The following is a 26,268-nucleotide window of genomic DNA, read 5'->3' on the forward strand; positions in this document are numbered from 1 at the left end:
GCGCTTAGCTCCTCTCTGTCTGGAGTGCACTCTCCTAGGAGCTAGGATTCCAGGGCGAGAGCTGCTGGGTTTCTGAGGCAGCTCCCTCCGGTTCTGGCAGCCGGCTGCATCGTTCTGCGGGGAAGGGCCGAGTAGGCATGGTCTGGTACCTTTTCCTGTCAAGAGATCACGCAAAGCGACCCAGGCAGGGGGCGGGGACCAAGACAGGTTTTCTTGCTCTCAGAGCCTGACTTCATATGTTGCTCTGCAGGTAGGGCCCAGGCCCTGGCAGACCGGAAATGGGAGCCCCGGGGGAGGAGGCAGAGGGTGCCTTCTGTCCCCAGACTCCAGCCTTCAGTTGGGGAGGCACATCATCCTGGGTGCCCTGGGGAGACTGAAAGCTGCCTCGTTCTGCATCTTGGGCCCTAGTCAAAGGCCTCAGTCTGTTACGAAATTCTGTACACCGTCCATTTCAAAGAAAGGAAAACTGAAAGGGGGGAGACACCTCCATCGAATAGGGACAGTCTCTGACCATCCTTCCAGCCCTAGGGGAGAGAAGCGAGCCTTCTGCAGCTAGCCTGAGGTCTCAGGACTGCTAAGCAGGTCTCTGCTTTCCACCAAGACAGGGTTCTGCCAGGCTGGGGCAAACCACAGGACTTGACAGGGCATGGGGTTGGTCTCGGACATGTCACCCCGATTTCCAGAGCTAGGGACAGATCCTAGCTGCCGAGCATGGCAAGATGTGGGGCAGGTGCCTTCTGCCCAGGACAGCTCCAGCAGCCCAGCTGTAAGCACTGGGCCTGGCACTCGCCCCACCCACAAGAGCAAAGATTCCTGATTTCATTCATAATTTGTATCAGATGTTGAAACTTGGCCCTTGGGGTCCTGAGCTAGTTGTCATGCTCCACTACCCCTGAGAGCTTGCAGGAATGTTCCAGGGAAGCTTGATCCTTTGGTTTCTTCGAGCGCTTCAGGGCACGCACTGGGTGCAGAGCCTCGGCAGCTGAGGAGCACTGCGTGTTCCTGATGTAGTGGTGACAGGACCCGCGCCTGGGCGGCTCCTGGGGGCTCAGAGAGCCCCAGCAGGAACCCTGGGTGCCGCATAAAATCCGAGGTCTTGAGACTGCGCAGCATCAGAGCCCGTCTAGGCTCTGCTGTTTTATACGACAGATTTATTGAGGCTGTGTTGGTGCAGTCAACACCATGGTTTTTCTTTTCAAAGAGAAATCCCGGTTTCTTTAATTCCCCCAACTGCATTTTTTCCCAAATGTCCTGTGACACGGGGCACATGCTAGGTATGTAGAGAAGCTTCTATACCAGATAAATGAAATTGCAATGAAAAACGTTTAAACCTTAATCTTAAGAAAAAAACGAGTCAACATAAAAACACACAAGGTAATGTAGTTTTCATTGTTCAAACCTGACATCATTTAACAAAGCTGGCCAATTAAGTAGACAACACCTGGAACATAACATTTTTGAGAAGCACCAGCCACCCCTCTCAAAGGTGTCAGGAGTGACTTTTAGCAGAAACTCAGTTTTGTGAAACAGCTTTTTTGGCTCCCCTAAACCCTCCTTAGTGCCCTGGGTTCCCACCGGGGCCCGATGAACGTCAGCCCATCAGCACCCCTCCCTGACAGGTCAGACGGCCGTGGCTTTGACCCAGGGAGGAGGCTGAGCAAAGGGCCCGCCAGGTACGGTTTGAGATAGCTCTCTCGGGCGTTCGGGAATAAGGGATCCCCCGTGAACCCCAACCAAGACCTGTTCTTAAAGTGTCCCTCGGGCAGATTCGGGTTTTCATTTCTCCTTTTGAAAGGTAGCCTGAGTAGTCGAATGGCCTGCTCTGCTGGGAGAGGTTGGGGGAGGAGGACTGGCAAGGGGCCCGTGGGAGCTGCAGCTCAGCGGGTCAGGAGCCAACCGTCACCCCCAGTGTTCGACACAGACGGTCTGGTGGGGCTGGAATGGGAGCAGTGTGGCCTGTCGCGCTGGCTAACCCAGGCTCACGCTTGGTCTGGGGAGGTGGGCTGGCCTGGGGAGGTCCCCGCCACTGGGAGAGGGGCCATCCTTGCGTGTGTGCCCACCACCCCGGCTCCAACACTGACCTCAGCTTTACCCACTCAACTTGGACTGGGGGCTGAGGAGAGGGGAGAGGGTGCTGCCTGTCTCTTGCAGGGGAGCTCTGACTGGGGGAACGGCTGAAACACCCAGAGCCAGTTCATTCCAGAGGGGCCTGTTGGCACCCTTTCCCCCACAGCCTCGGCCTCCCTCCCGGGCCCTAATCCTGCTTAGAGCAGGAAATTGGAACCAGAGGCGGGAGGAGAGGAAGCCCCTCCAGTTAACCCCTTCAGTAGACACAAACATGTGGTTCTTATTAAGGAAGAGCAGGCGGAGCCTTTGCCCCCAAGCTCGCGTGCACCTTGTTCTGAGGGCCAAACAAAAGGCCTACGCAGGGTCACTTGGGTTGGGGGTGGCAAGGATCCCTTACAATTTTGTGAGAGAAAAATCAGCCCTCCTCCCAGGGGGCGAAAAGAGATGAAGGGAGGAATACTCCCACTCACCCCCACTCACCAACAGTGGACCCTGCCTGTGCCCCTCCCCAGGGGCCCGGGCAGCCACCCTCTCCGTGAGCAAAGCCAGAGCTGGTGGGGGCAGCCTAGGAAATGAGATGCCGGTGAAGGCCTGCCGTCCTGCGCCAGCCCCAGCCGCATACAAACCCCGCCGCCCATGGCTGCACTGGGGCCATGGAAGTGGGATGGCCCTCCCAGGATCCTGCAGAAGGGGCCACGCACCTCTACATGCCTGGCGCCACAGCACCATGCCTGGGATGGCTGTCGTGGCAGGGTGCCTACAGTGGCCCCCTCCTCTCCCTTTCCCTGGAGGGAAACTCTTCAGGGGACACACCACCATATGCCGGAAGTCCCGGGGGAGCTGGAAGAGCCCCAGCCACAAACTGAGGGAGGCTATGCCCCATTCCCTAAGCGGGTGCCATCTGGGGCCAGCAGGAAGGGCGGGGTTTGCCAATATGTGCCCCCCACCACCCGAGGGGATGGAAGGGGAAGCTCAGTCCTCTTTCAGCTCTGACTCACAGAGAAGCAGCGTCTTTCACCACCCAGCAGAGCCCAGGACTCGGGGACCTCCGACAGCTGGACCGAGCGTGCTGGGGCCCTGCCTGCAGGCCAGGCAGGGCAGCAAGGGGGTCACAACCCCAACACCGCACAGACACTCAGGGGCGAGGAGGGACTCAGGCCAGCCTCTTCCAGAAACAGCCTCAGCCTGCACGGAGGGAGAAGCCAAGTCAGTCTCTTCAGGCCAGAGCCCCCTCTGTTCCCACCTCTGTCCAGCCTTTGGTTTTTCTTTAAATGCAGATTCTTTGTAACTGAGAAGTTCTCTCTACCACTAAAGAGGAGGATGCCGGGGCAGCAGCGCCCCACGGGTTATGTGGGGCAGAGCAAAAACCCTGAAAAGGAGGAATGGATGTACTCGGTGGAGTAGAGGCCGTTGGCCTGGTCCGAGGGCATCTGCACCCAGACCTGGTCATTGGGCCGCAGCTGGAGCACAGCCCCGCCAGACGCCTGGTCCAGGTAGCCTTTCTTGTACTCGTCATAGGTGTAGGTGGCTGGCACGTTGTTCTTGTACAGGGCCACCCACACATTGGTGCCCTTGACATGCACATGGTAAGCAAAGTAGTAGACCCCACCCACAGGGCAGGTGAAGATGCCTGTGGCAGGGTTGTAGCCACTGTGGCCATTGTAGAGAGTCCGGTCGAACTTAACAGGCATGCCGGAGGCAGGAAAGGGCGAGGTGAGCACAGCGGTGAAGGCGGGAGTGGCGTGGGCTGACAGCTCACCCAGCCCAAACTGCAGCTTGCCGCCCTTGCCCAGCACAGCGCCTTCCACTCCCCCGTCGGGCAGGTGCAGGCCGGCGATGCCAGTCTCATCGAAGGCCCCAGGGGCGCCAGGGGGGCCAGGAGGCCCCGGAGGCCCAGGAGGCCCTGTGAGTCCTGGGGAACCAGGAACTCCAGGGGGCCCTGTAGGCCCAGCTACGCCAGGTTCCCCCACTTTCCCCTCTCCAGGGGGCCCTGGGAGGCCTGGTTCACCCTTCAGGCCTGGCAGGCCCTGTGGCCCGACAGGGCCGGCTGGGCCCTGGAGTCCTGGGATTCCTGAGGGACCCCGCAGGCCAGGCTGTCCGGGGAGCCCCAAGTCACCCTTCTGTCCCATGGCTCCTGCCACCCCTGGCCCCCCAGGGCGCCCCGTGAAACCCTGCTCGCCCTTGGGCCCAGTTGGTCCAGGGGGTCCGTGGGCCCCTGGAAGCCCCCTCTCTCCTGGGAGTCCAGGTTTCCCAGCCAGGCCACTAGGTCCCTGATCACCCCGAATGCCAGGCATTCCTGGGGGTCCTCCAGGCCCTACCTCCCCCTTAGGGCCAGGGGGCCCACGTCTTCCAGGGAGCCCTGCAGAGCCTGGAAGTCCAGGAGGGCCCCCAAGGCCCTGTGGGCCCTGCTCCCCTGGCTCCCCATCCTCACCTGGCTCACCCCTGTCCCCCAAGAGCCCTGGGACCCCAGCTTGGCCCTTGTCCCCCTTGGGGCCTGGCAGTCCTGGCATCCCATAGCCAGTGGGGCCTATGAGGCCAGGAGGGCCCCGGGTCCCTGGTTCTCCTTTGGCCCCTGCTGGGCCCTGAGGCCCTGGCACTCCTGCTGACCCTGGGATCCCCACACCATCCATCCCAGGAGGCCCCTTTGGGCCCATTGCCCCTGGCTCCCCCCTGGGTCCTGACACCCCAGGAGGGCCAGACTCACCCTTATCTCCAGGGGCCCCAGGAAGCCCATCCAAACCTGGTTTGCCCAAGCCAGCTGGGCCAGGCAGGCCAGGGGGTCCGGGGGCACCCCCTTGCCCTGGCGCCCCAGGCAGCCCTGGCTGACCCACCCCATTATCCCCCTTGAGGCCTCGATCACCTGGGGGCCCAGGTTCCCCCTGAGGCCCTGGCTCCCCCCCAAATCCTGGTGGCCCTGGCACCCCCGGGGGGCCTGGTTTCCCAGGGACAGCAATGCCTGAGGGCCCAGGGAGTCCAGGGGGCCCGGGGGGCCCCCGGAGGCCCTGGTCCCCTCGTATCCCTGGCTCCCCACGAAGCCCTGGTTGCCCAGGTGGTCCAACCTTGCCTGGGAGCCCCGGGGGACCAGCCTTGCCCATCCGGGAGAAGCCAGGGGGGCCGGCGGGGCCAGGCTGCCCATGCAATCCTGGCTTTCCAGTGCCTGGTTTTCCTGGGAAGCCAGGAGGGCCAGGGGGCCCCCGAGGCCCAGGTTTCCCAGGGGGTCCGGGCTCTCCTTTGAGATCCATTGGCAGCAGCGGTAGAGGCATTTCTGAGAGAAAGAGAGAAGGGGCAGTCAGGGGCCTGGTCAGTGAGGACAGAGAACCCATCCACCCACTCCCGCACACCAGCACGGGGTGCACTGCGAGAAGACAAGGCCTTGAATCTGTTTGTGAAGACCACGCCCTACTTTCCCCCTCCCTGCTCTCATCAAAGATGGAGTTTAGAGGGGGTCCACTGGCAATCCTGGGGGCCTCAGGGTGTCCTCACCCAGGGCTCCAGGCTACCCAGAATGGGCTGTCCCCCAGAGCTTTGGGGAGCCTCTCATCCCTGCTTGACGTGTGGTGGAATGGCCGCCAGATGGCGCCAGCCTCCCTCCGGAGCCAGCAGGAGTAGACCACTGCCCCTCCACTCCCCCAGCCCGCACACCTGCCTGCCCCTCCTCCACCCCACTAAAGACCTCAGCGGCCAGCCAGCTGACTGGGGCCCTCGGAGGGTGGGAGGCCCCGGACTAGCATCAGGAAGAAAGTGGAGATGGGATCTTTGGTGGGGATTGAGGGGCTGTGACCTGGAGGGGGACGAGGTGGTGCTCACCCAGGTACTGGCCCTTGCCCTCACGGAAGGGTGGCCCCACGGGTCCCTTGTGCATGGGCTGCACGTACTTCACCGGTGCGTAGCCCGCTGCCCCGCCGGCCCCGCCACCGGTGGCCGCCCTCGGCCCGCACCCGAGCACCAGCAGCAGCAGCGACAGCAATGGCGGCAGCAGCAGCGGAGGCAGCAGAGGTGGCGGTGTAGACAGGGGCATCGGAGCCCACCACATGGCGTCCGTGGGCGAGCTGCAGGGAGGAACCGAGAGGGGCCATCAAGCCCAGCCCCTGGGTGGTTTGGCACCAGGCCCGGGACGCACAGAAAATCAGAATTTAGATATTATTCACAAGCAATTCCCAAAGTCTCAGAGTCTGCAGAAGTTATCTCCTGACCTTCTCCCAAGCCTGCCGGTGGCTCTCCAGCCCCACTGCTGTCTGGGCCCCTCCCCGGGACAACAGCCTCCCCGACCAGTCCCTCTGCAGCCAGACACCCTTCCTTCCACAACACGGATTTGACCTTGGCAGCCCCTGCTCAACACCCTGTGAGGATGGTAACACACTACCATTCGCTGGGCTGGCACTCTGCCAGGCCCTGGGACGAGCTCTCCGGAGACAGGAACTCGGTCCCCGCAGCGCTTTAAACAAGGTATTGTTCTTGTCATCTGCATTTTCCACATGACAAGCTAAAGCGAAGGTTTCATGGAAGCAGAACTGGGGTTTGCCTTAGATCTATCTGACTTCAAATTACATTGGTGTCCATCTGGGTGGCCACCCTGCCTTCAGGGTCAAGTTCATGTGCTTAGCATGACATTTAAGGCCTCTTTTTTCACGATGGGAATTTTAACTTTTATTGATAAACCATGATTTCCTACTGAATACATAATATAGAACCATTAACAATAACATCACATTCTAACACTTAAAGTTTTAACTTTCAGAATCACCTTGATCAATATACAAAGCTTTAGTATCTAGGAAAATAATGTTCTATTTCAATAGCATTCTTATATACAAAACAGCTTCTCAAAATAAGGGATTTGGGAATAAAATTCTATAAAGCTTCCTGTGTGCAAAAGAAATTGGCTACTACATCCACTGCACCTTCTAAAAATCCAAAACATACAGGCTGGAAGGACCTGAACAGGGCCACATCCTGCCGAAGCTGTCAAAGATCCACAGCTGGAACAGGAAAGCACCCCCTCCCGCTGACTCAGAACCCTCAACAGCAGAGTGGTAAATCCTGCTCTCGTGACAACATGCAGTGGATTGACTCTCACGGAGGCAGCAACTCAGATACCAACACCATCCCCACTACAGAGACACACAGCGGAGAAGCTCGGAGACCATCTAGGAAGACCTGTTTTCCTGAGTTACAATAAGCGACGTGAAAATGACCGCAGTTTGTGGGCTGCAGCAACGCAGCGCTGTCTGTGGCACTGTCTTTCCATGAGGCACACAAAAACACAGCTCATTGGCCAGAAATTGTTTTGAAATAAACTTGCCCTCATGGATATATACTTAATTAAAAATGTATATTTATGGCTCAGTTTCCTGAAGAAAGGAGGATACAAAGGCCTTTTAAATCTCACCTGTGCCTGTGTCTCCTACCCTATCACCTACGGGGCCTTTCTCTGCCTCTCCCCTCCCCCAGACCTCTGCCCCAATGACAACAACTCCTTACGGCTCCCAGATGCCTCACACCTGTAGGCCTTTGCACCCGCTGTTTCTCCACCTGCAATGTTCTTCCCCTCTCCTGCAAGGCCCAGAAACCTGCCACCCCTTCCTCCATGAAGTCACCCCTCCTTTTTGTCCTGACCTAGCTCTGTCACCACACTTAACGCAGCTCCTGGGCGGGGAAGCACAGGCTCTAGATTGGGACAGCCAGTCCGAGTCCTCCACGTGCCCGCTGGGGGCGTGCAGGCAAGAGCTTTCCGCTCTGGGGGCCTGTTTCCTTGTCTTTAAAATAGGATAATGTATCCACACAGAATGTTTGACATGAACGTTCATAGCAACATTACTTGTAACAGCCATACAGCCCTGACTGGTGTGGCTCAGTGGGCTGGGCATTAACCCTGCAAACTGAAAGGTCACATTTCCCCACCAGGGCAAATGTCTGAGTTGCAGGCCAAGGCCCTGTTTCGGGCAGTGTGAGAGGCAACCAGTGGCTGTTTCTCTCACACAGCGATGTGTCTCTCCCTCTCCTTCTCCCTCCCTTCCCCTCTCTCTAAAAATAAATAAATAAAATCTTTAAAAACAACCATAAAGTAGAAATAACACACACATGCACCAACCGGTGCATGGACGAAGTGTGGTGTATCCATACGATGCAACAGCACACAGCAGTGAGAAGAAATGAAGTATGGATAACGTGCTACAAGGCAGACGAATCGTGCAAACACTGCCACATGAAGACCAGTCACAAAACCATATGACGAGATTTCACGTACATGAAGTGTCTAGAATAGTGAAGTCTATGGTGACAGAAAGGTTAGAGGCCGCCCAGGGCGGGGGCAGGGAGATGTGGGAGTGACTGCTCGTGGGTGTGGGTTTCTAAGTGGGGGGGACACTCTGAAACTGGTTGTACTGAGGGGTGCCCAGCTCTGTGAGTACATTTTTAAACCCATTAAGTCATACATATTACATAGGCCAATTATATGATATGTGAATCATATCTCAATAAAAATGTTTTTTTAAGAGATTTATCTATTTTTAGAAAAAGAGGGAGGGAGAAAGAGAGGAAGAGAAACATCAGTGTGTGCTTGCCTCTTGTGTGCCCCCTACTGGGGACCTGGCCCACAACCCAGACATATGCCCTGACTGGGAATTGAACTGGTGGCCCTCCGGTTCACAGACTGGAGCTCAATCCACTGAGCCACACCAGCCAGGGCTTCTTTTTTTTTTTTTTTTTTTTTTTAAGCTGGGCTAACAACCTGTTTCTGGGGCTGCTGTGATGACTAGGGATAGTGTCTACCTCACACGGGGCACCCATCAATATTTGCACGGGGAACTACACGGCATTTTGCCCACCCAAGAAATTCTATCGCCCCTCGGACTTCGGCTCTGGGCTCCCCTCACCCCACCCAGGGACCCTTCGGCACCAGTGCCTGGCCTCCAGAGGGGCTTGGGGGAGGGTTGTGCACCCTGCAGGTGCATGTGGGGAGCAGAGCCATCCCCAGTAACTGAGGTGCACCTGGAGCTGCAGTTCAACGTTCCTCTTAACTCAGTCGCATGCAGAGCTTTGCAGGAACGCGTGCAAGGCCCCAGAGGAGGTCTGTGAAGCTGGAATCCCAGCTCTGGAGTTCAAATCCCAGCTCTGCCACCAACCTGTTCTGTAGCCTTGGGCAGGTCACAGAAGCTCCCTGAGCCTCAGCCCCACACACCAGACCCAAGCTCAGGGCCTGGCAGGCTTCACTTCACAGAATCCTCTGAATGACCCCCGCCTCCCGAGGCTCGTGCATGTATGTCCTCATTTTGTAGACCCTGAAACAGAAGCTTAGACTGCAAGAATCTTGCCCAGGACACATGACTGGGAAGTGTGAGCACCGAGGCCTCATGGGAGCCTGCCCTCAGCACCGTCCACGTCAGGACGCCACAGGCCTGGGCCTCTGGTGCTGCTGATGGAGGCTCGGCCAGGCGTGGCCCTAGCACTTTACAGCCCGTCTGCATCCAGCCCTGTGAAGCATGCTAGCCCAGTTTTAGAGATGAGGGAACTGGGGGGGAGGGCGCGGGGAGTCAGGACCCAAACCCAAGCAGTCTGACCCCTGACCCCCAGCCCCTGATCCCCTCACCATCCCACCTCTCCTGAGCAAGAAAAAGGCCCCCCCTGCACTGGCACCTGAGCTGGAGGCCCTCAGGGGTGCAGGGGGAACAGTGCTCACAACCTCACAGGACCAGAATGTTCTGCTTGGTGCGTGCCAGGTGGTGGGAGCAGGTGGAGGGGCGGAGCATGCAGCACGAAGCAGGGGGAGGGGTGGGAGCCATTCTGGTCTGAGGGGGCCAAAGGCCAAGGTCATGGCACCACTGTAGGAGGACTCAGGACAGCCCTGGCTCTGGGGACCTGAGCCAAGGTCTCACTGGGAGTGGGGGATGACAGAGGGGACAGGCAGCCTCCGGCTCAGCTGGGAGGACTGTGGAGGAGCACAAAAAGGCAGGGCACCAAAGGGAGAGCCCCAAGTCTAGAAAAGAGCCAGGGCAGGGCATCCTGCAAGCTCCCCACCTTTCATTCCTCCTAGGCAATGCGAGCCTCCAGGGAGCATCCCTGCCCCACTCCCTGCGGCTCCCTGAATTTGCCCCATCCCAGCACCCCCTGTACTGTGTCCCCTCTGCTGAGATTGGACAGGTCTGCTACGGGAGCCCAGAGCAGGTGCTGCCTCTGGAATGAGAAGCGTCTGCGGGAGAATGGCAGCTCCCACTGAGCACGCAGCAGCCTGGGGACTGCATGTTCAATAGGGGCTGAATTCCCACCCGCTCCGGGGAGAGACAGGCTGTTGGGATTCCTCCTCCTGTAGATGAGGAAGGAGCCTGGGGCTTGGAGAAACACAGTGATGTCTGGAATGGGAGCCAGGATTTGAACAGAGGCTTGTAAGGAACCTGAGCTCTTAACCACTGCGACATCCTGCCATGGGGGAGGGCAGCGGGGAGGAGAGAGCAGCCAGGGAGCGAAAGCCAGACTGAGAGACAGAAGCAGACGAAGAAAAAGTCTTTCGTGCGGCGCCAAGCCGCCTGTGGGTTTGGTGGGGGGCGGGGGAGATTACCCCAGCTCCTTGAGGGGAGGCTGGCATGTGCCAGTTCGCGTGGGGCTGGGGGATGGGAGCTGGTGCCTGGTCAAGAGCAGAGGTGCCCAGCCTGCTCCAGGGCCTGCAGAGAGAAACGGCGCCCTGGACTGGTGCGATGCCGCAGCCAGGTGGGACAGACAGCCCCCGGCCCAGCTGCCATCGGAGCCAGAGTGCCTGTGCCCCCCAAGCCCCGCCCCCGCCCACCCAGGCTCCCTGGGGCGCCCTGGCCTCTGCACAAGCAGTGCCCTTCACTGGTCTCCACCGCCTGCCTCTGACTTGCTCCTGGGCGTCGGGAACCTGCTGGGTGCCTCCCGGACTCCACTGATGCCTGCGGGTCCCCATCTGGGTTCGAGTTTCTCTCTGGCTCCTCACTCTCTCCACCGCCACATCCCCTCCCCCGAGCTCCGTGCCCAGCACAGGGCTTGGCTGGCAAACAGTGGTGCTCAATAAATGTTGGTTCATTTCACCGTCAAATTGAAAGATCACGCCAATAACTCACTCCGTCCTTTCCTCGGACTTTGCACAGATATTTGTCACACAGCCCCGGGGGTGCCGCCCCCACCCCAGGCCAGAGGGGAAGAGGTGGGGACATTCCCATGGCCTCCATCAGAGAACTTCGGCTGAGGACAGCCTGTGGGGGGACAGAGGTACAAAGAAAGAACGACGGACTCATTCCCTTGCTCCTTGTTCTTTCTGGGAGGAGCAGCGGCCAAGAGGGATGTCAGGGGCGGGGGCGGGCCCTGAGGCTCAAGTCCGGCTCTGCTGTGTGACCCTGGGCAAGCCATCACCCTCTCTGGTAACCTCTTAGGAAGGAAGGCAAGAGCCGGGGCAGTCGGGAAGGGGCTGGGCTGGCAGGGGCACGAAGTGGGGTGCACAAGGAGACGCTGATTCAGGGGACTGAGCGGCGGCGGCGGCAGGGTGGACGCGGTGTTTGGACAGCTGCAAGTCCTTAACGGGGATTTCCCCCCTTTTCAACAAATCCCCGTAAAACAGCATTTTGTCCAAGTCAGCGTTTTGTGGCAGCCAGGGCCTCCTCCCGGGGTGGCCAAGGAGGCTGGCTGGAGCGGGTGGTGCTCCAGGGTCTTTCAGGACGGGGGCGGGGGTGTGAATAGGCCCCAGCAGGAATAAGTGGCATGAATGCAGACCCCCCCCCCACTCCCCAACTCCCCCAACACATGGCTGTGGGAGGGGAAGGGGCATCAGCTCACTGTGACCCCTCCCCTATCTCCTCTCTCAAAGGGTCCTGTCCCAGGGGTGACCGGCAGAGGGGGTCAGGGGACCCTATGGATTTAAAGGCCCGCCCACTTCCCACCCCATTTCACGGATGAGCTCTCAGAGGTCCAGATAATAACAGGGGCCTGAGGGAGGGGGCTCCCAGTGGACTGTGCCGGTGCGGCTGGTGGGGCCCCGGCAGCCCCCCTCCCGGGCGGGTGGATGGCCCACAGCCCTGCGCAGGCTCCTTGGGTTCCAAGCCCCCTACCCCAGACAGGCGGGCGGCTGCAGCTGAGGGAGCCGCGGGGAGCGCTCAGGCAGCCCCAGGGCCCGGCCAAACCACAGGTATGTTATGAGACGCTTCCTGTTGTGGAGGCGTTTCTGGGGATCGGCTGCCCGCTTGCTCCCCTGTGCCTCCTGGCTCGCCAGTCTCCCAGCCCCGCTCTCTGCTCTCTCCCTGGGCCTCTGGCCCCGCCCATTTCTCTCTCTGTCTCCTCCAGTTCTGTCAGCAGGTGAGCGGCACTCCTTGCTCAGTCTCTCCCTGTCAGGGGTCCAGCCTGGGGGTCCCTAAGGCCCTCCAAGGTCCCGGCAGCCCCTGGATTCCCATTCCAGCACAGCTGCTCACCAGCTGGGTGATCTTGGGCAAGTGGATTAACCTCTCTGAACCTCAGTGGTCTCAAAACTGAGAGGAGCTGAGCCGTCAGCACCCTCAGGTGTGCTGCCCTGTCCTGCCTTCCTGCTGGCCAGGAAGTTCCATCATTAGTCTGACCTCAATTCCTCCTGCTGCAAAGCAGCATCTCCTTCAACCCTTACAAAAGGTGGCTTGCTGCCAAAGGCCAGGACCTTGTGGAAGTTCCCTCAAGTTCATTTTCTGGCCTTTTCGGCCTTTTCCCTGAGTGCTCCTGAGCTGAAACTGATCAGGGGTCGCATAGCCTGCTCGGGATCTGGGAGAGGGATAGTGACACTGCCCTCCGTACCCACTGAGTATGATGCCCACCCCCAAAGGCCCACCCGGGCAGCACCAGACTTCTGGAGGATTCCTGAGTCCCTAAGCAGCCCACCTCTCTCCCAGATTGTGGAAAATGGAGAGTCTTTTCCCGTCCTCCTTTCCTAAGCCTTGGGTGAATGGGGCCTGGCTCCCACTCAAGGCCCAGGCTCCTCCACACCTCTTCCTCAGGGGCCTCTCTCCCTCACCCAGGCTCAGCCTCTCCATCCCAGGTCCTCTCAGGCCTAACTCCTGGCCCACCCCACCCCCAGCCACCCTCTCCTCTCTCTAGCTCTTCTCAGCCAAGCTTCTTGAATGAGCTGTCTTTACCCTTCAGCTCTTCAGCCCCCACTCGCCGCTCACTCCCCGCCCTCTGACCTTCCCTCTTTCTCCAGCACTGAATTCGCCCTGCGACCCTGCTCTCCCTCTTCTGGGAAAGGCCCCTCCTGGGATTCCTCTCTGCCCACCTGGCAGACCCAGCTTGTCCCCAGGAGCTGGCTCAGGCCTCACTTCTTCTCTCCGGATGTTCCTCCTGCGTTTTCCAGTTCTCACCAATCCCATCACCAAGGCCGCCCACCTGCCTCCAGCTGCAACCACTCCCCTGAGCCCCACACTCTGTACTCAGTTTTGAGCTGAGCACCTTCACCTGGCTGGCCCTCAGCCACCTCCTCCACCACATTGCTGTCATTCCCTTCTCCTGGTTGCTGGCTCCTCCTCTACCCCCAGGTGCCTAAGCCAGAAATCCGGTATCACTTCTGACCCTTCCTTCCTTACAGGGCAGTAGGGAATCTCTCTAGCCCATACAATGCCTTAGTGCAGTTGGAAAAGGCTCCTCCCAGCCACCTCGGGCGCTACTCACCGCCTTTCCTGGGTGTCCCTGAACGGTAGCGAGCCTGCACAACGGCACAAGACGGCCCTGTGCCTCGGCCCTCAAACCCCCATCCAATCTTGTGGACTCTGCCTCCTCTGCCTCTCTCCCTGCTGTTCCTCCTCCTTCCCCATAGCCTCTGCCCTCACAGAGACCTCGGCCCTCCCAACACGCAGCCCAGAACCTGGTACACCCCAGACGCTCAGTAAAGGTTTGTTCAATTAAATGGCTAAATCCATTTCACTTGGCGTGATCATAACGGCCTCTCTCCACCTGCCACCCTCAGCGTCTCTGTTTCCATCAGTGCGTCCCGCAGACCCTGCCACAGTACTCCTCCAGCCCTAGTGTGCGTCAGGCAGTTCTTCAAATGCAGGCTCTGAAGCACCCCCGGGGATCCCGACTCCGCAGGTGTGGGGTGGGGCCCAGCGCCTGCACCTCTAGTGAGCCCCGCCTCCTGCCTGTGGACCGCACTTTGGCACGGCTCTGCTCATGCTCCTCCCTGCTCTGCATTCTCCGGTGGCTCCCTAGTTCTGACACAGGACACACGATAAATTCCATGACATTCTCCCGTGGCTTCCAGGAGGAGAGGCACACTTTGCACTCAGTAGGAGGTGAATCAATTAAGATGGGAAGGCGGGTAAAAAGGGTGGAGTCCCGAATAGCCCTGAGATCATGACTGGGGGGAGCACACTGAGAGTTATGTGTAAGGGAGCCATGGGGGCGGGCGCCACACCCAGCGCCACACCTGTATCTGTCCCCTCCTTCGTGTCTCTCTGTCACTAAACCCAGGTCCTCACCTGCCTGTGTGTATCTCAGGCATCTCTTGGAGTGTCTTTCCTCCTGTCTCTGCGCACCATCCCATTTGTCTGCCCAGCTCAGTGAGCCCACTTGTCTTTTTTTTTTAAGATTTTTTATTTATTTATTTTAGACAGAGGGGAAGAGAGGGAGAGAAACATTAATGTGTGGTTGCCTCTCATGCACCACCCACTGGGGACCTGGCCCGCAACCCGGGCACGTGCTCTGACTGGGAATCGAACCCGAGACCCTTTGGTTTGCAGGCCAGCACTGAATCCACTGAGCCATACCAGCCAGGGCTGCTTGTCTTCTTTTTTTGTTTTTAATTACTTTTTTTATTCATTGATTTTTTTAAAAGGAGGAGGGGAGGGAGAGAGAGACACACACACTGATTTGTTGTTCTGCTCATTTCTCCATTCATTGGTTGATTCTTGTAAGTGCCCTGACCAGGAATTGAACTCGCAACCTTGGCCCCAGCTTGTCTTTCTCCGTCCTCTCCCATGTGCCTGCACCTACACCCGTCTGAGTGCCAGGCTCTGCACACCTCTCGCTGTTGGTCTCTTGATGGGACCCCCGAAAAGACTGGCACGGCAGCCCTGATGCTCGTGCTAACGTCAGGCGCGTGTCTGACCTCCCTGACGATTCCTGAGCAGCCCCGCAAGGTCAGCACGGGGACCTGTGGGGTCCAGTGCCCGAGAGCAGAGCTCTCCGTCCTCAGGGATCAATATGAGACTCTGGCCTCCTCCCATTTAAGTGTGCAGGTGTGAGGACTGCTCCAAAACCAAAGAGCTGCCCTGCATCTGGGAGGTGGGCGGGGAGAGGGCGGCAGCCTGGGGCAGGGCATCAGCCTAGGGGCTGCCTCTTTGTGCAGGCGGATGGCAGGCCGGGGGCGCTGCCCCTGCCCATCATGCCTACCTCCCCCAGGCTCCCGTTCCTCCAACAGCCCTAACATCCTCGCCTTCACGGGTGAGGCTCCCACACCCCAGGGGGCCTCAATTTGGGAAGGAGCATTGGAAGGAGGCTTGAAGGGACAGGCCCTGAGGGGCAGGCAGTGGTGGAACATTCCAGACTGAGCACAGAGCAAACAGCAAGGCAAGGAAGATGGGGGCCCCAGGGGCATTTCTGGGGTAGATATACAAGAGGCAGGGAACCCATGGGTCTGGAACTCCAGAGAGACAGAGGCTGGAGATAAAAATAGGGCTACAGCCCTGAGCTGTGTGGATCAGTTGGTTGGGTGTTGTCCCACAAAGCAAAAAGTCGCCGGTTTAATTCCCAGTCAGGGTGCAAGCTTGGGTTTCGGGCCAGGTCCCCAGTTGGGGCTCATGCAAGAAACAACCAATCCATGTTTCTCTCACACATCGATGATGTTTTTCTCTTTCTCCCTTCCTTCCCCTCCCTCTAAAATAAACAAACACCTGGCTGGCGTAGCTCAGTGGATTGAGTGTGGGCTGCGAACCAAAGTGTTGCAGGTTCGTTTCCCAGTCAGGGTTCATGCCTGGGTTGCAGGCCATGACCTCCAGCAACCGCACATTGATGGTTCTGTCTCTCTCTTTTTCTCCCTCCCTTCCCTCTCTAAAAATAAATAAATAAAATCTTTAAAAAAAAACCCATACAATTTCTAAAAAAAAAAAAAAATACTTGAGCAAAGGCTTTAAAAAAAATAAATAAACAAACTAGTTAAAAAAGAGGGCTACGCTAACAGGGTTCCCACAACCTGGATGAGAGCCAGGGACTCACCCTTGGTGAAAACATGCACATTTAGGGGGTATGAGGAGCCCACTGCACCCCTGATATCCAGACACTCCAAACTCACTGTTTCCTTGTACCCACCTGCTTGCCTTTGCCTGCGTGTTCTCCTCTGCCCGGACTGCCCTTTCCATCTCTCTCCTCCAGGCAAACATTTTATTCCTCATTTAAGACCCAGTTCAAATGCCCCCTCCTCCAAGCAGCCCTCCCTGCCTCCCTCAGGGAGAACCTCCTCCTCCTAGGCACCACTGCCCACACCCCCACCTCATCCCTGACTGGGGCTGGGCTCACAGTAGGTGCTTAATACAGTCTGCACCCCAGGCGCTCTGGCTCCAGACCTCTGACCACCCATCTCCCACTTCCACCAAGCCTGTAGGGTGGCTGTTCATAGGACCCCTTTTTCTTTGTGGTCCTTTCAGAGTTCTTCTCAGCTCTGAGCTGGAAGGGGCTAGAGGTGAACCTCCCTCCCCACAGGGAACTAGGTCCACTACCTAGGCAACCAGCCTTTGCCCATCTCCGAGACTAGACACCCCACTGTTCCCCTGGGGAGGAGCATCTGGAGGTAACTAAGTGTCCAGGGAGATAGAAATAACCAGATGGGGGCAGATGACCCGGAAGAGGCCCAGCAGCGGGCAGGACCCAGGCAGCAGCATATGCTCAGGCAGGTGGCCAGGGGTCCTGGGGCTCAGGCCTCAGCTGGTGCCATCATTCTTCCCAGCAGAAGCCCTGAGTTTTGAGTTTCTGACAGAGACTGGACAAGGCCCCCCCACCCCCATCCCCCGAGCCAGCCACCCCCAGGCCCCAGGCCAGGCCAGGCAGGGCCTCCTCGCTGCCAATCCCTCGCCTTCTGGTTCACATTTGCAGCCTTTTCCGGAGCGCCACCCACCGCCCGCTGCCTCCCCACGCCTGCCAAAATTCCTGGGCCTTCGTGGCTTCCCCACGCGGTGGTGGCGGCGGCGGCAGCGGCAGGCAGCGGCTGCGGCAGGAGGGGCTGGGCAGGGAGGGGGCCTGGCAGGAGCACAGCCAGGCCACTGCACCCGGGCAGGCCGAGCAAACACAGGCCCACGCCAAGGAGCCAGAGAGAAATAGTTCATAAATGAGAAAAAGCTGCTTCCGAGTTGGGCCGAAATGTTCAAGCCCAGGCCACAGGGAGCTGAGGTCACCTGCAAGAGGGGCTGCCTGCTGGACATCCTGGGGCTGGGAGGGGCTTCCGCTGCTGCAGGAGGGAGCAAGGTTAGACAGCAGCCAGCAATGGCCTCACCCAGGCACCGATGTCCCTGGCCGGGTGCCCCGGATCCAGCTTACCTTTCAGGTTGGAGGGGCCGCTAAAGGTCCCAGCAGAGGGGAGGCCTGAGGGTGGAAGAGAGAAACAGTGAGGAAGATTCTAGGAGCCTGGGAAGCCTCCTGCCCTAACTCACAGCTACCCCAGCACCCACCACAGGCTTCCTACCAAGAGCCCCTCCTGGGCCATGGGCCCCACCCTCATCCCTCTTCTCAGGAAGCCAGGATGCGGCTCCCTTCATTCATTCACTTTGTGCATCCTTAGCAGTGTCCACAGGGTGCCTGGCCCTCACTTGATGGAGCTCCTCCCGTGCTGGGGCCCAGGCCGAGGAAGCCCCTTCTGTGTGCCTGCCTTCACACTAGACAAATCCTCACCTCACATAGGCCCTGAGCTGGGGTGGCCCTGCTATAAGCTAGGACTCCTGCCTTGGGAAGTGCCTACTGTGCGGGGCACCCTAGGCTGGGCCTCGGAACACAGAAATGGCCCCGCCCCTGCCCTGGCCCTGAACCAGCTGGAGGCATCAGACAAGAGGCGACCGCAAAATTGCCTCCCCCTTGACTTTCCCCAGAGGGTTCATATAGGAAGGGACACCGGAGCTGGGTCCTGATGGGCGAGTAGGGGTCTGAAGACAGACAAAGTGAGAAATTTCTGGCCGTAGGAAGCTGCTTGGCAGCTTCAGGGAAGGTCCAGAGCTGTGGGGCTGAGAGGAGAGGCAGGAGCTGAGAAAGCTGAGGCAGCCTAGTGAGGAGCCTTGAATGCCGTGTTTGCGTTCCTCCAGAAGGCAATGGGGAGCCACCGAAGGTTGCGGGGAGGTGATATAGTCAGGACCCTGAATGGCCAGGTTCCCATTTCTGCCTCAATCAACCATGATGCCAGGCTGTTGCAAGCCCTAGTCTAGGTTACACAGCTGTACACGGGGGGCTGGGGCTGTAGTCCAGGGCCAGGCGTGACTCCTGGCTGGATGGGGAGGGGACACACAGCCAGCCCACCTGGCAGGGAGACCTCCCGGCCGCATCACTCTCTCCCGCAGCTGCTCATTCGCCTCTGCCCGCTCCCATGGAAACTCTGACAGCCCGGCCCTGTCTCTCACTGCACAGGCAGCCAGACACCGAGGCCAGTGGCTCCCAGGCCTCCTCTCCAACTCAGCGGAGCCCTGCCTCCGGAGCCCTGCCTCTGTCCCCGCCGCTCTGAACGCCACGACCCCACAGGTGGGTCTGAGGGCCCAGCCTGATTGGCGGCGCCGGGTGGGAGGGCCTCACTGCGCGCAACTCTACCCCCGCTGCTCTGGCCCCGCCCTCACCCCACCATCAGGCTTTGGGAGGGGAAACGGCTTCCACTGGATCTGAGTTTTGAAGAATGAACATGGACTTAACCAGGCGAAGAGGGGGGGGGGGGGGCAATCCATCTAGCCCAAGGAAACAGCACGTGTGAGGGTATGGAGAGGCCAGAGCTTGGGATGAAATTTAAAAAAACAAAAACAAAAAAGCACAAATAAACTAACTAACTATACCTAACAATGATAGTCCATCTACTTGCATGCCAGACACTGTTCTGAGATCTTTCATGGGTTATTTAATCTTTACAACAATCCAGTGGAGTAGGTACTTTGTCTTCCCTTTAAACAGATGGGGACACCAAAGGACAGAGAGGTTAAGTAACTGACCCAAGGTCACACAGCCCATAAGGGGTAGAGCCTGATTTTGAACTTAGCTGTTGACTCCAAAGCTGGTGCCCTTCACCTCTCCACCACACAGGTGAGCTGAGGCCAGAAGGGCTGGCTGGGTCAGCGTGAGAGACGCCTTGAATACCAGGATGAAAGACCCCAGGCCCAGCTTAAAGCGGCTCCCCATCCCTGCCGAACATGTTAGCCCTTTAAGTCCCAAGTGCGTTTTATGCTCCAGACACAGCATTCAGGACACTCCGGGCATTCTTTCATCAAACTCTCCCATAGCTTTCCCGTGACTGTGTAAGGCAGGAATCGCTGTCCTATTTTTCTGAGGAGGAGCCTCAAGACCCCAGTAGGTGACACCCACTCTCCAAGATTACAGGGCTAGGAAGCACAGGGGCGGGGCTCTGAACCTGGGAGCTTGCCCAGCCCCCCAAAGTGGCCAAACCTTGTATACTTGGGCTTCCTGGAGACCTCAGCTACAGGTCCTTCTCCCTGCCTCTCCACCCCGGCCTGGCCTACTTGGACCCAGGTGGCAACAGGGACCGGCAAGGCTGGACACAGAGCGGGCAGCCTTCATCACGGGCTTCAGGGGCCCCTCCGGTGGACCAAGGCTCCCTCCGCCCTACAAAATAGGAAGCTGGGGCAGTGCCTGGGCCCATTTCAATGGGACTCTGTTCTTAACCTCCGCCCCAGCTGCCTGCTGTAATCCCCTCCTTGAGCGCCTCCCCTGGCGATATCTCCTCCTCGCACTGAGCCTGCAGCCACCTAAATCCCAGGCCAGATGTGGGTGGGACAGTAGGCACCCCCAGCCCCCATCAGCTTCCAAGAGCTGCCGGGCTCTGAGGGGGGCTGGCGAGGACCCCAGGCCTGCCTCCTCATCCCAACTTTCCAAACCGAGGCCCCGAGAACCATGAGGTGGATAGCTGGTCTCTCCCCACTGTCCGAGCCTCTACCACGAGAGCAGGCGTGGGGCTGAGTCTTGTTTTAAAAATCACAACGGGTAGGCCCTGGCTGGCATAGCTCAGTGGATTGAGCACGGGCTGTGAACCAAAGTGTCACAGGTTCGATTCCCAGCCAGGGTACATGCGGGCCATAACCCCCAGCAACCGCACATTGATGTCCCTCTCTCTCTCTCTCTCCCTCCCTCCCTCTCTCTCTCTCTCTCTCTCTCTCTCTCCCCCTCTTTTCCCTCTCTAAAAGTGAATAAATAAAAAATCTAAAAACAAAATCTTAAAAAAAAATCACGACGGGTTAAGAGCCCAGCTTCATGCCTTCTCCTCCCAGCCCTACACCTTGTCTTGCTAGCCTGTGACCTCACTCATCCGCGCCTCCGCTTCCGCTTCCAGAATGGGAACGATTCCCACTCCGCGGAGCGTTTGTGAGGGTTAAACGAGTCCATTTCACATAGCAGACTTCAAGCAGTGCTTGGCATAAAGGAACAGCCAGTAAATGTTCACTATTGGTATATTATTCTGACCATCACGAGCATGACCCCTCCCAAAAGCCCTGTGAGTTAGATTATAAACCCCGCTTTGCAGGTGGAGACGCCAAGTCCCCGCGGGAAGTCACCTGCCCCAGTGCGCCCGGCCCGCCGCCGGGGGAGGCCCCGGGGTTTGGACCCGAGCTGCTGCGAGTTCGCAGAAGACGGGGATATAGGCTCCCAGCGGCCTGCAGCTGGGGACCGTGTGTTGGGGGTGGGGTCCTCCGCCCCCCAGCCCCTCCTGCCTCACCCCCAAGGGCTCCTCCACCTAAGCTCCTGCTACCGCCGCGGGAGGGGGTCGGCATTCCTGGCTAAGCGGCAGGATTTGCTGGGCTCGGGAACTATGAGAAGAATGTTTGCCTCGAGCTGAGCCGCCTTCACGCGTCAGAAGGAGCGTGGCCTGATCGGCTCACGCAGAGCTGTGCATCCGCCCGCCGGCCGCCGCCACAGCGGGAGGGAAGGACAAGAAACCTCTGGGTACTGAGGGCTGTGGGTGTTAGATGTGGGCAGACCTCCTGAGACCTTGCAGGAGAGGAGAAAGGGCTCCTCCACCCCACCATCTACGTCGCTCCTCGCCACAGGCTCTAAGGAGAGCCAGGATGGTGTTACTGGCCCACTTCACAGGTGGGATAAGGGAGACCCAGAGGAGAGCTCATCTGAGGTCACACAGCAGCCAGCAGCCGAACTGAAACCAGAGACCAGGACCCCTTCCTGCCAGAGGCTGCCCTCCCTCACAGGGCCCATGGGGACAGCGCATTTCAGATACTAGGAAACCCAACCCATCCCAGCCCTCACCGTTCTGGGCTCGCTCTGGGCCCGGCCTTCTCATGCCTCTCTTCCCCCATTTAAAAGGGGTTCTTCACCCCCTCAGAAAGCACCTCGCCTCTGCCGTGAAAATGCGTGGTGCACATGCATGCGCGACAACTGAGCTTCCTTTTCCTTCCCGGCCAGACCAAGCAGAGAGCAGGGACCAGGGGCCAGTGGGAAGGTGAGCTGCGCGTGTCACAGACCTGGAGTGAATCCCAGCTCAGTGCTCAGCAAGGGGGACTCTTGGCCAGGTGACCCACCTCTTGGGGCCTCCACTTCCCTCTCTGTTAAATGGGCCACCAAGCCCTGCAGCATTGTCACAAAGATGAAATGAGACACAGACCTTATCGGTCCCTTCCTCCAATGGGAAAGAAAGAAGAACTGAAATTAGAGAACTTCAGGTGGCAAGGTTCCCTCCACCCCGGGTACTCGGGGAGGAAGGAGCCCTGAGCCTAGGGTCCTGGCCTCTGGGCTCAGTCCTTCCACGGGCTGCTGAGTGACCTCAGGGCAAGTTCCTCTCGGAGCCTCTGTGTGCACATCCATGAGAGGAGCCCACAATTCTGGCGTGGCTCTCCCCATGAGGCACCCACTCTCTGCCACCCCCTTGTTCTGCCCTCCAAGAACCAAGAATCTTAGGCCATCCAGGTTGCATGGGAAGAGTCACCTCCCCATTCAGAACTTTCCAAGAATCTGAACAGAAGCAGAGCCAGGTCCCCCCCCACCCCCGAGTCCCTGCCCAGGATCTAATCACACGGGTACAACACACTGACTGGAAGCCTGGGTGAAAGTGCCGCACTGCACCCTGGTCGCTTGTGTGAGCTGGGACCCTCCCCAGCCCCTTGTAGGCAAAACGACCCTGGAGATGAGCATTAGCATTCCCATTTCATAGACGGGGAAACTGAGGTCCAGGGCTGGGAGGTCCCTTACCCAGGGTCACAAGGAAGGTGACCGAGACCTGCCTGACTCCCAAGGCCATCTCGTCTGCTCGCTGCATGCTCTGACTTACTCAGGACCCGATGCAGACAGAGCAGGTCTGGGAATCCCTGTCCTGGAGTGGGACCTCCCTGGCTGGTGTCTGGACACTCATGTGTACACATGTGATCTTGCACAGCCACTGGGCTTCTGTACACACCCCAGGCCTCCCAGACACTTCCCCACACCCCAATGTGTGGCCACACTCAACATCCAGACCCCTGCCATCCCAGCATACCAGACCCTGGGGTCCACACCTATGTGTCCCCTTCACCTGCCTCCTCTGGGGACAGGTCACAGTCACCCAGTGCAAAGCACCTGGCCTGCCCCTTGCTCATCCCCCCAACCAATCAGCCACTGAGGCCTGTCCAGTCCCCTCTTACTGCTCTCCATCTGCTTCTTCCTCTCACCCCCCTGGCAACCACCCACCTCAGTTCCTAACACCTTCCTCCTTGACTGTAAGGTCCCCCTTTGTCCTTGACCCCCAGGGAAACCAGAGTGACAGCCAGATTGTACCACTCTGCAGCTCACACCCTTTCTCTGGACAAGGCCCTTGGAAATCTGACCTCAAAGTAGTTGCCAGTGCGCTCCACTCACTTCCCCACAGCGTGAGCCAACGACTGCTCACTGTCCTGAGTCCCCTGAGAGAACTCGGCAGCTTCCCACCACCACACCTCCACACAGAGTGTTGTTCCCTCCGACTGGAATGCCCTCCCGTTCACCCTCTCACCACCTGCACCTGTTAAAGTTCTTGTCGGCTTCAAAGTCCTAGCCAGGCCCCGGCTGGTGTGGCTCAATGGACTGAGCACTGGCCTGCAAACCAAAGGGTCACCGGTTCAATTCCCAGTCAGGGCACATGTCTGGGTTGCAGGCTGGGTCCCCAGTAGGGGGCGCGTGAGAGGCAACTACACACTGATGTTTCTCTCTCTTTCTCCCTCCCGTCCCCTCTTTAAAAGAAATAAATTAATTAAATATTTAAAAAGAAAGAAAGCCTTACCCAGCTGCTGCCTCCCTGACCACCCCTCCCTCACACACACTGTGGCCTGCACCATGTACCTCGACGGACACCCCGAGACACAGCTGCACCCCATATGAGAGGTCTCTGTGCCCCTCTGGTTCTTCCTCCACCCCAACTCCTCAAGTGCCTCAGGCCACAAACAGGGCCGGTTCATCCAAGGCCCCGCTTTCTTACAAGGGGAGCCTCATGCCTGCCACTGGTGGTGGGGGAGTCTGGTGTGGGAGGACAGCAGGGCAGGGAAGCTGGGGCTCTGCCAACCTCTGGTCTGGCTCGGGCCTGGTGCGGGGGTGGCGGTGAGGGGTGCTCAGGCTGACAGCCCTGTTCGGAATCTTTCCCTTCTCTCTCTCTTTTTTTGATAAAAATTTTTAAAGCTTTCCCTATTTTCCTTTTTTACTTTAAGATTTTACTTATGTATTTTTAGAGAGAGGGGAAGAGAAGGAGCAAGAGAGGGAGAGAAACATTGATTGGTACCCCCTCACACGCCCCCAACTGGGGACCTGGCCCTGACCAGGAATCAAACCAGCAACCTTTCGGTTTGCAAGCCGGTACTCAATCCACTGAGCCACACCAGCCAGGGCACTGATAAACTTTGTTTAAAAATTGATTTGAGAGAGAGAAGGAGGAGAGAATCAACTTGCTATTCCCCTTGTTTATGAATTCATTGGTTGATTCTCATATGTGCCCTGACCAGGAGACGAACTTGCAACGCTGGTGTATCAGAACAGTGCACTAACTAACTTAGCTACCCAGCCAGGGCTTTTGCCTTTTCTTTTGCTAGCAGACCCATTTGCTTCCATTTTTTTCCCCTTCCTCTGAGCCAAAGAGTGGAAACACACATTTTCTCTGTGGTGGACAATGTGAAACCGGAGAGAAAGAAAGCCCCTGGTGAGTGTGTCTGAGTGTGAGGGTCTGTGCGTGTGTTCTGTCTGAGTATGTCTGGCTGGGCCGTGTGGGGCTGCTGTGTGTCCGTAGGAGTTTGGGCACATGAGTGTGTCTGCACGTGCCCTGTTGGACTTTGTTTCAACATCTTTGGTGGTGTGTGTTTCCGCAGAGCATGTCCACCTGCATGATTGTGTGTGACTGTCAGTGGGAGGCAGTGTCGCTGTGTGTGACTGTGTGAGAATGTCTGTGATGTGTCCTCATTGTCGTTTGGGGGTGACTGTGCAGGGTTTGTCGGTGCTCACCAGCCCAGTAGGAGGCAGTGGGGGTATCTGGGTCCTAGCACAGACTGCCAGTTCACCATGGTGCCTCCACAGGGGACCCGCCACCTCCCCTAGGCCCAAGAATGGGCTCCCTGAGGGCCTCCATCTGCTCAGAGCAGTAGGGACCAGCCCCAGAGAGGGCCCAGGCTGCCTGCCCCTCCAGCCACATCAGCCCCACAGCCCCCAGACCTCCCCGAAGCTCCTGGGAGGGTACCTTTGCTAAGGGCACTCTGAGGAGGGGCTGGACCCTGGCCACCAAACAAGGCACAAGCCTTAGCAAGAGGAACTGAAGCAGGCAGGAGGAAGGACGCATGAGTTGCCAAGCCCCCCCCCCCCCCCGCCCCGCCCCGCCCCCGAGAGAGGTCCGTGGTATTTCTGTGCCGGGAACCTAGCATGTTCTCACACACACTGAGGGCCTCACACTTACTGACACACTCACACTAAGAACACACTGGCAGACACTCGCCGTCCCCCTCGCACCCAGCAAGTGCACACGCTGACAGGCTCATGCACAGAAGCACACGCGGCAAGCAGACGCAGAGGGCCTGCCTTTCCTGGGCTGCTCGGTCTGAACAGCATTTCTGGTCCAGGGGCGCCTGCGCAGCGTCTCCGGCCCCCAGTCGCTCTGGGCCAGGCACCGCGGCTCACCCCTGCAAAGCCTCTGTCTGGGGCTGGGGGCGGGGGTGCTGAGCCTCCTGCAGGGACATTCCGAAAACCCTCCGTCTCCAGTGTGCGGGGAGTGGGGGGTGCTGCCAGGACACCTAGAATAGGAGGGACGTGAGGACAGAGGCAGAAAAACGGAGACACTGGAAGGTGGCCCAGCAGCCCAGCCCTGACAGAGGCGGGGGCGGGGAGGGGGCGAGAGCTGAGGGGCTTCCCTGCCTGGGGCTGCAGCGCGAGCGAAGGCCCCACACGCACGCCCTCCTCTCTCCTGCACCCTGCCTGCCGAGGAGGCTTTGTCATTCCCATTCCGCAGGTGGGAAGGAAGAATCCTGGAGGTGAAGGGACATGCTCTGAGCCACATCGTCGGGGAGCCCCCCTTCTGGGAGACGGAGGGAGGAGGGGGCTTTATCTGGGATCCCGCTGGGCGACTTCTGTGTGGGGGAGTGGGGACCGGGCGCAGGGAAGGGGATGGGCTCCCCCATCCTACCGCCGACCCCCAGGCCCGAGTCCCCATCCAGTCCCTTCCCGGAGCCCGAGGAGGCGCGGGCCCGCAGTCCCTGACAGTCCGGGTGAAGCGCGGGCCGGGTCCTGCCCTCGGAGCCTCCCGAAACCCGGCATCCGCACCCGCCTCCCCGCCGGTACCTGTAGGGCAGCCGCGGGGCGCCGCTCCCGACCCTCGAGGGCGGCCCAGGGCGCGCGGTCTCCGCGGAGGGGGCGTCGGCGGCTCGGGGGCGTCGTCGGGGTCCGCGCCGCCGGCGGGGCTCCGCGTCGCTCTGCCCGCCGTCCCCGCGGCTGCCGGAGTGGGCGGGCGGGGAGGGGGGGCCCGGGGCGGCGGGAGGGGCGCGGCGGGGCGGGGCCTCCACCCTCCTCTTTCCACAGCCACGGCCAAGGCCCGCGCCCCGCCTGGCCCGCGCGCCCAGCTCGGCC

At 59.0% G+C, this 26,268-nt stretch overlaps 1 protein-coding gene across 2 annotated transcripts; it reads right to left on the minus strand.

Annotated features, from left to right (window-relative positions):
• Window positions 1–1,360: 1,360 nt before the first annotated feature.
• Window positions 1,361–26,141, minus strand: COL8A2 (collagen type VIII alpha 2 chain). Of its 2 annotated transcripts, XM_036025773.1 has the most exons (4): window positions 25,984–26,141; window positions 17,554–17,598; window positions 5,875–6,116; window positions 1,361–5,332 (listed from the first exon to the last, which is right to left on the minus strand). In XM_036025773.1, the coding sequence occupies exons 3-4, from the start codon at window positions 6,098–6,100 to the stop codon at window positions 3,414–3,416; spliced, it is 2,145 nt and encodes a 714-aa protein (XP_035881666.1). In that variant the 5' UTR covers window positions 6,101–6,116; window positions 17,554–17,598; window positions 25,984–26,141; the 3' UTR covers window positions 1,361–3,413. The 2 variants fall into 2 exon arrangements, with proteins under 2 accessions (XP_035881666.1, XP_028369979.2); XM_028514178.2 differs by lacking the exon at window positions 17,554–17,598.
• Window positions 26,142–26,268: the final 127 nt, after the last annotated feature.

This window comes from Phyllostomus discolor, chromosome 5, assembly GCF_004126475.2.
Source record: "Phyllostomus discolor isolate MPI-MPIP mPhyDis1 chromosome 5, mPhyDis1.pri.v3, whole genome shotgun sequence".
NCBI lineage: Eukaryota > Metazoa > Chordata > Mammalia > Chiroptera > Phyllostomidae > Phyllostomus > Phyllostomus discolor.

What these genes read in the sequence shown, in the direction of transcription:
- COL8A2 (XM_028514178.2), bottom strand. Translation starts at nt 6,100, where the DNA reads ATGTGGTGGGCTCCGATGCCCCTGTCTACACCGCCACCTCTGCTGCCT. An exon ending in GGGCAAGGGCCAGTACCTGG is followed by an intron (nt 5,333 to 5,874) that starts GTGAGCACCACC and finishes TCTTTCTCTCAG; the next exon opens with AAATGCCTCTACCGCTGCTG.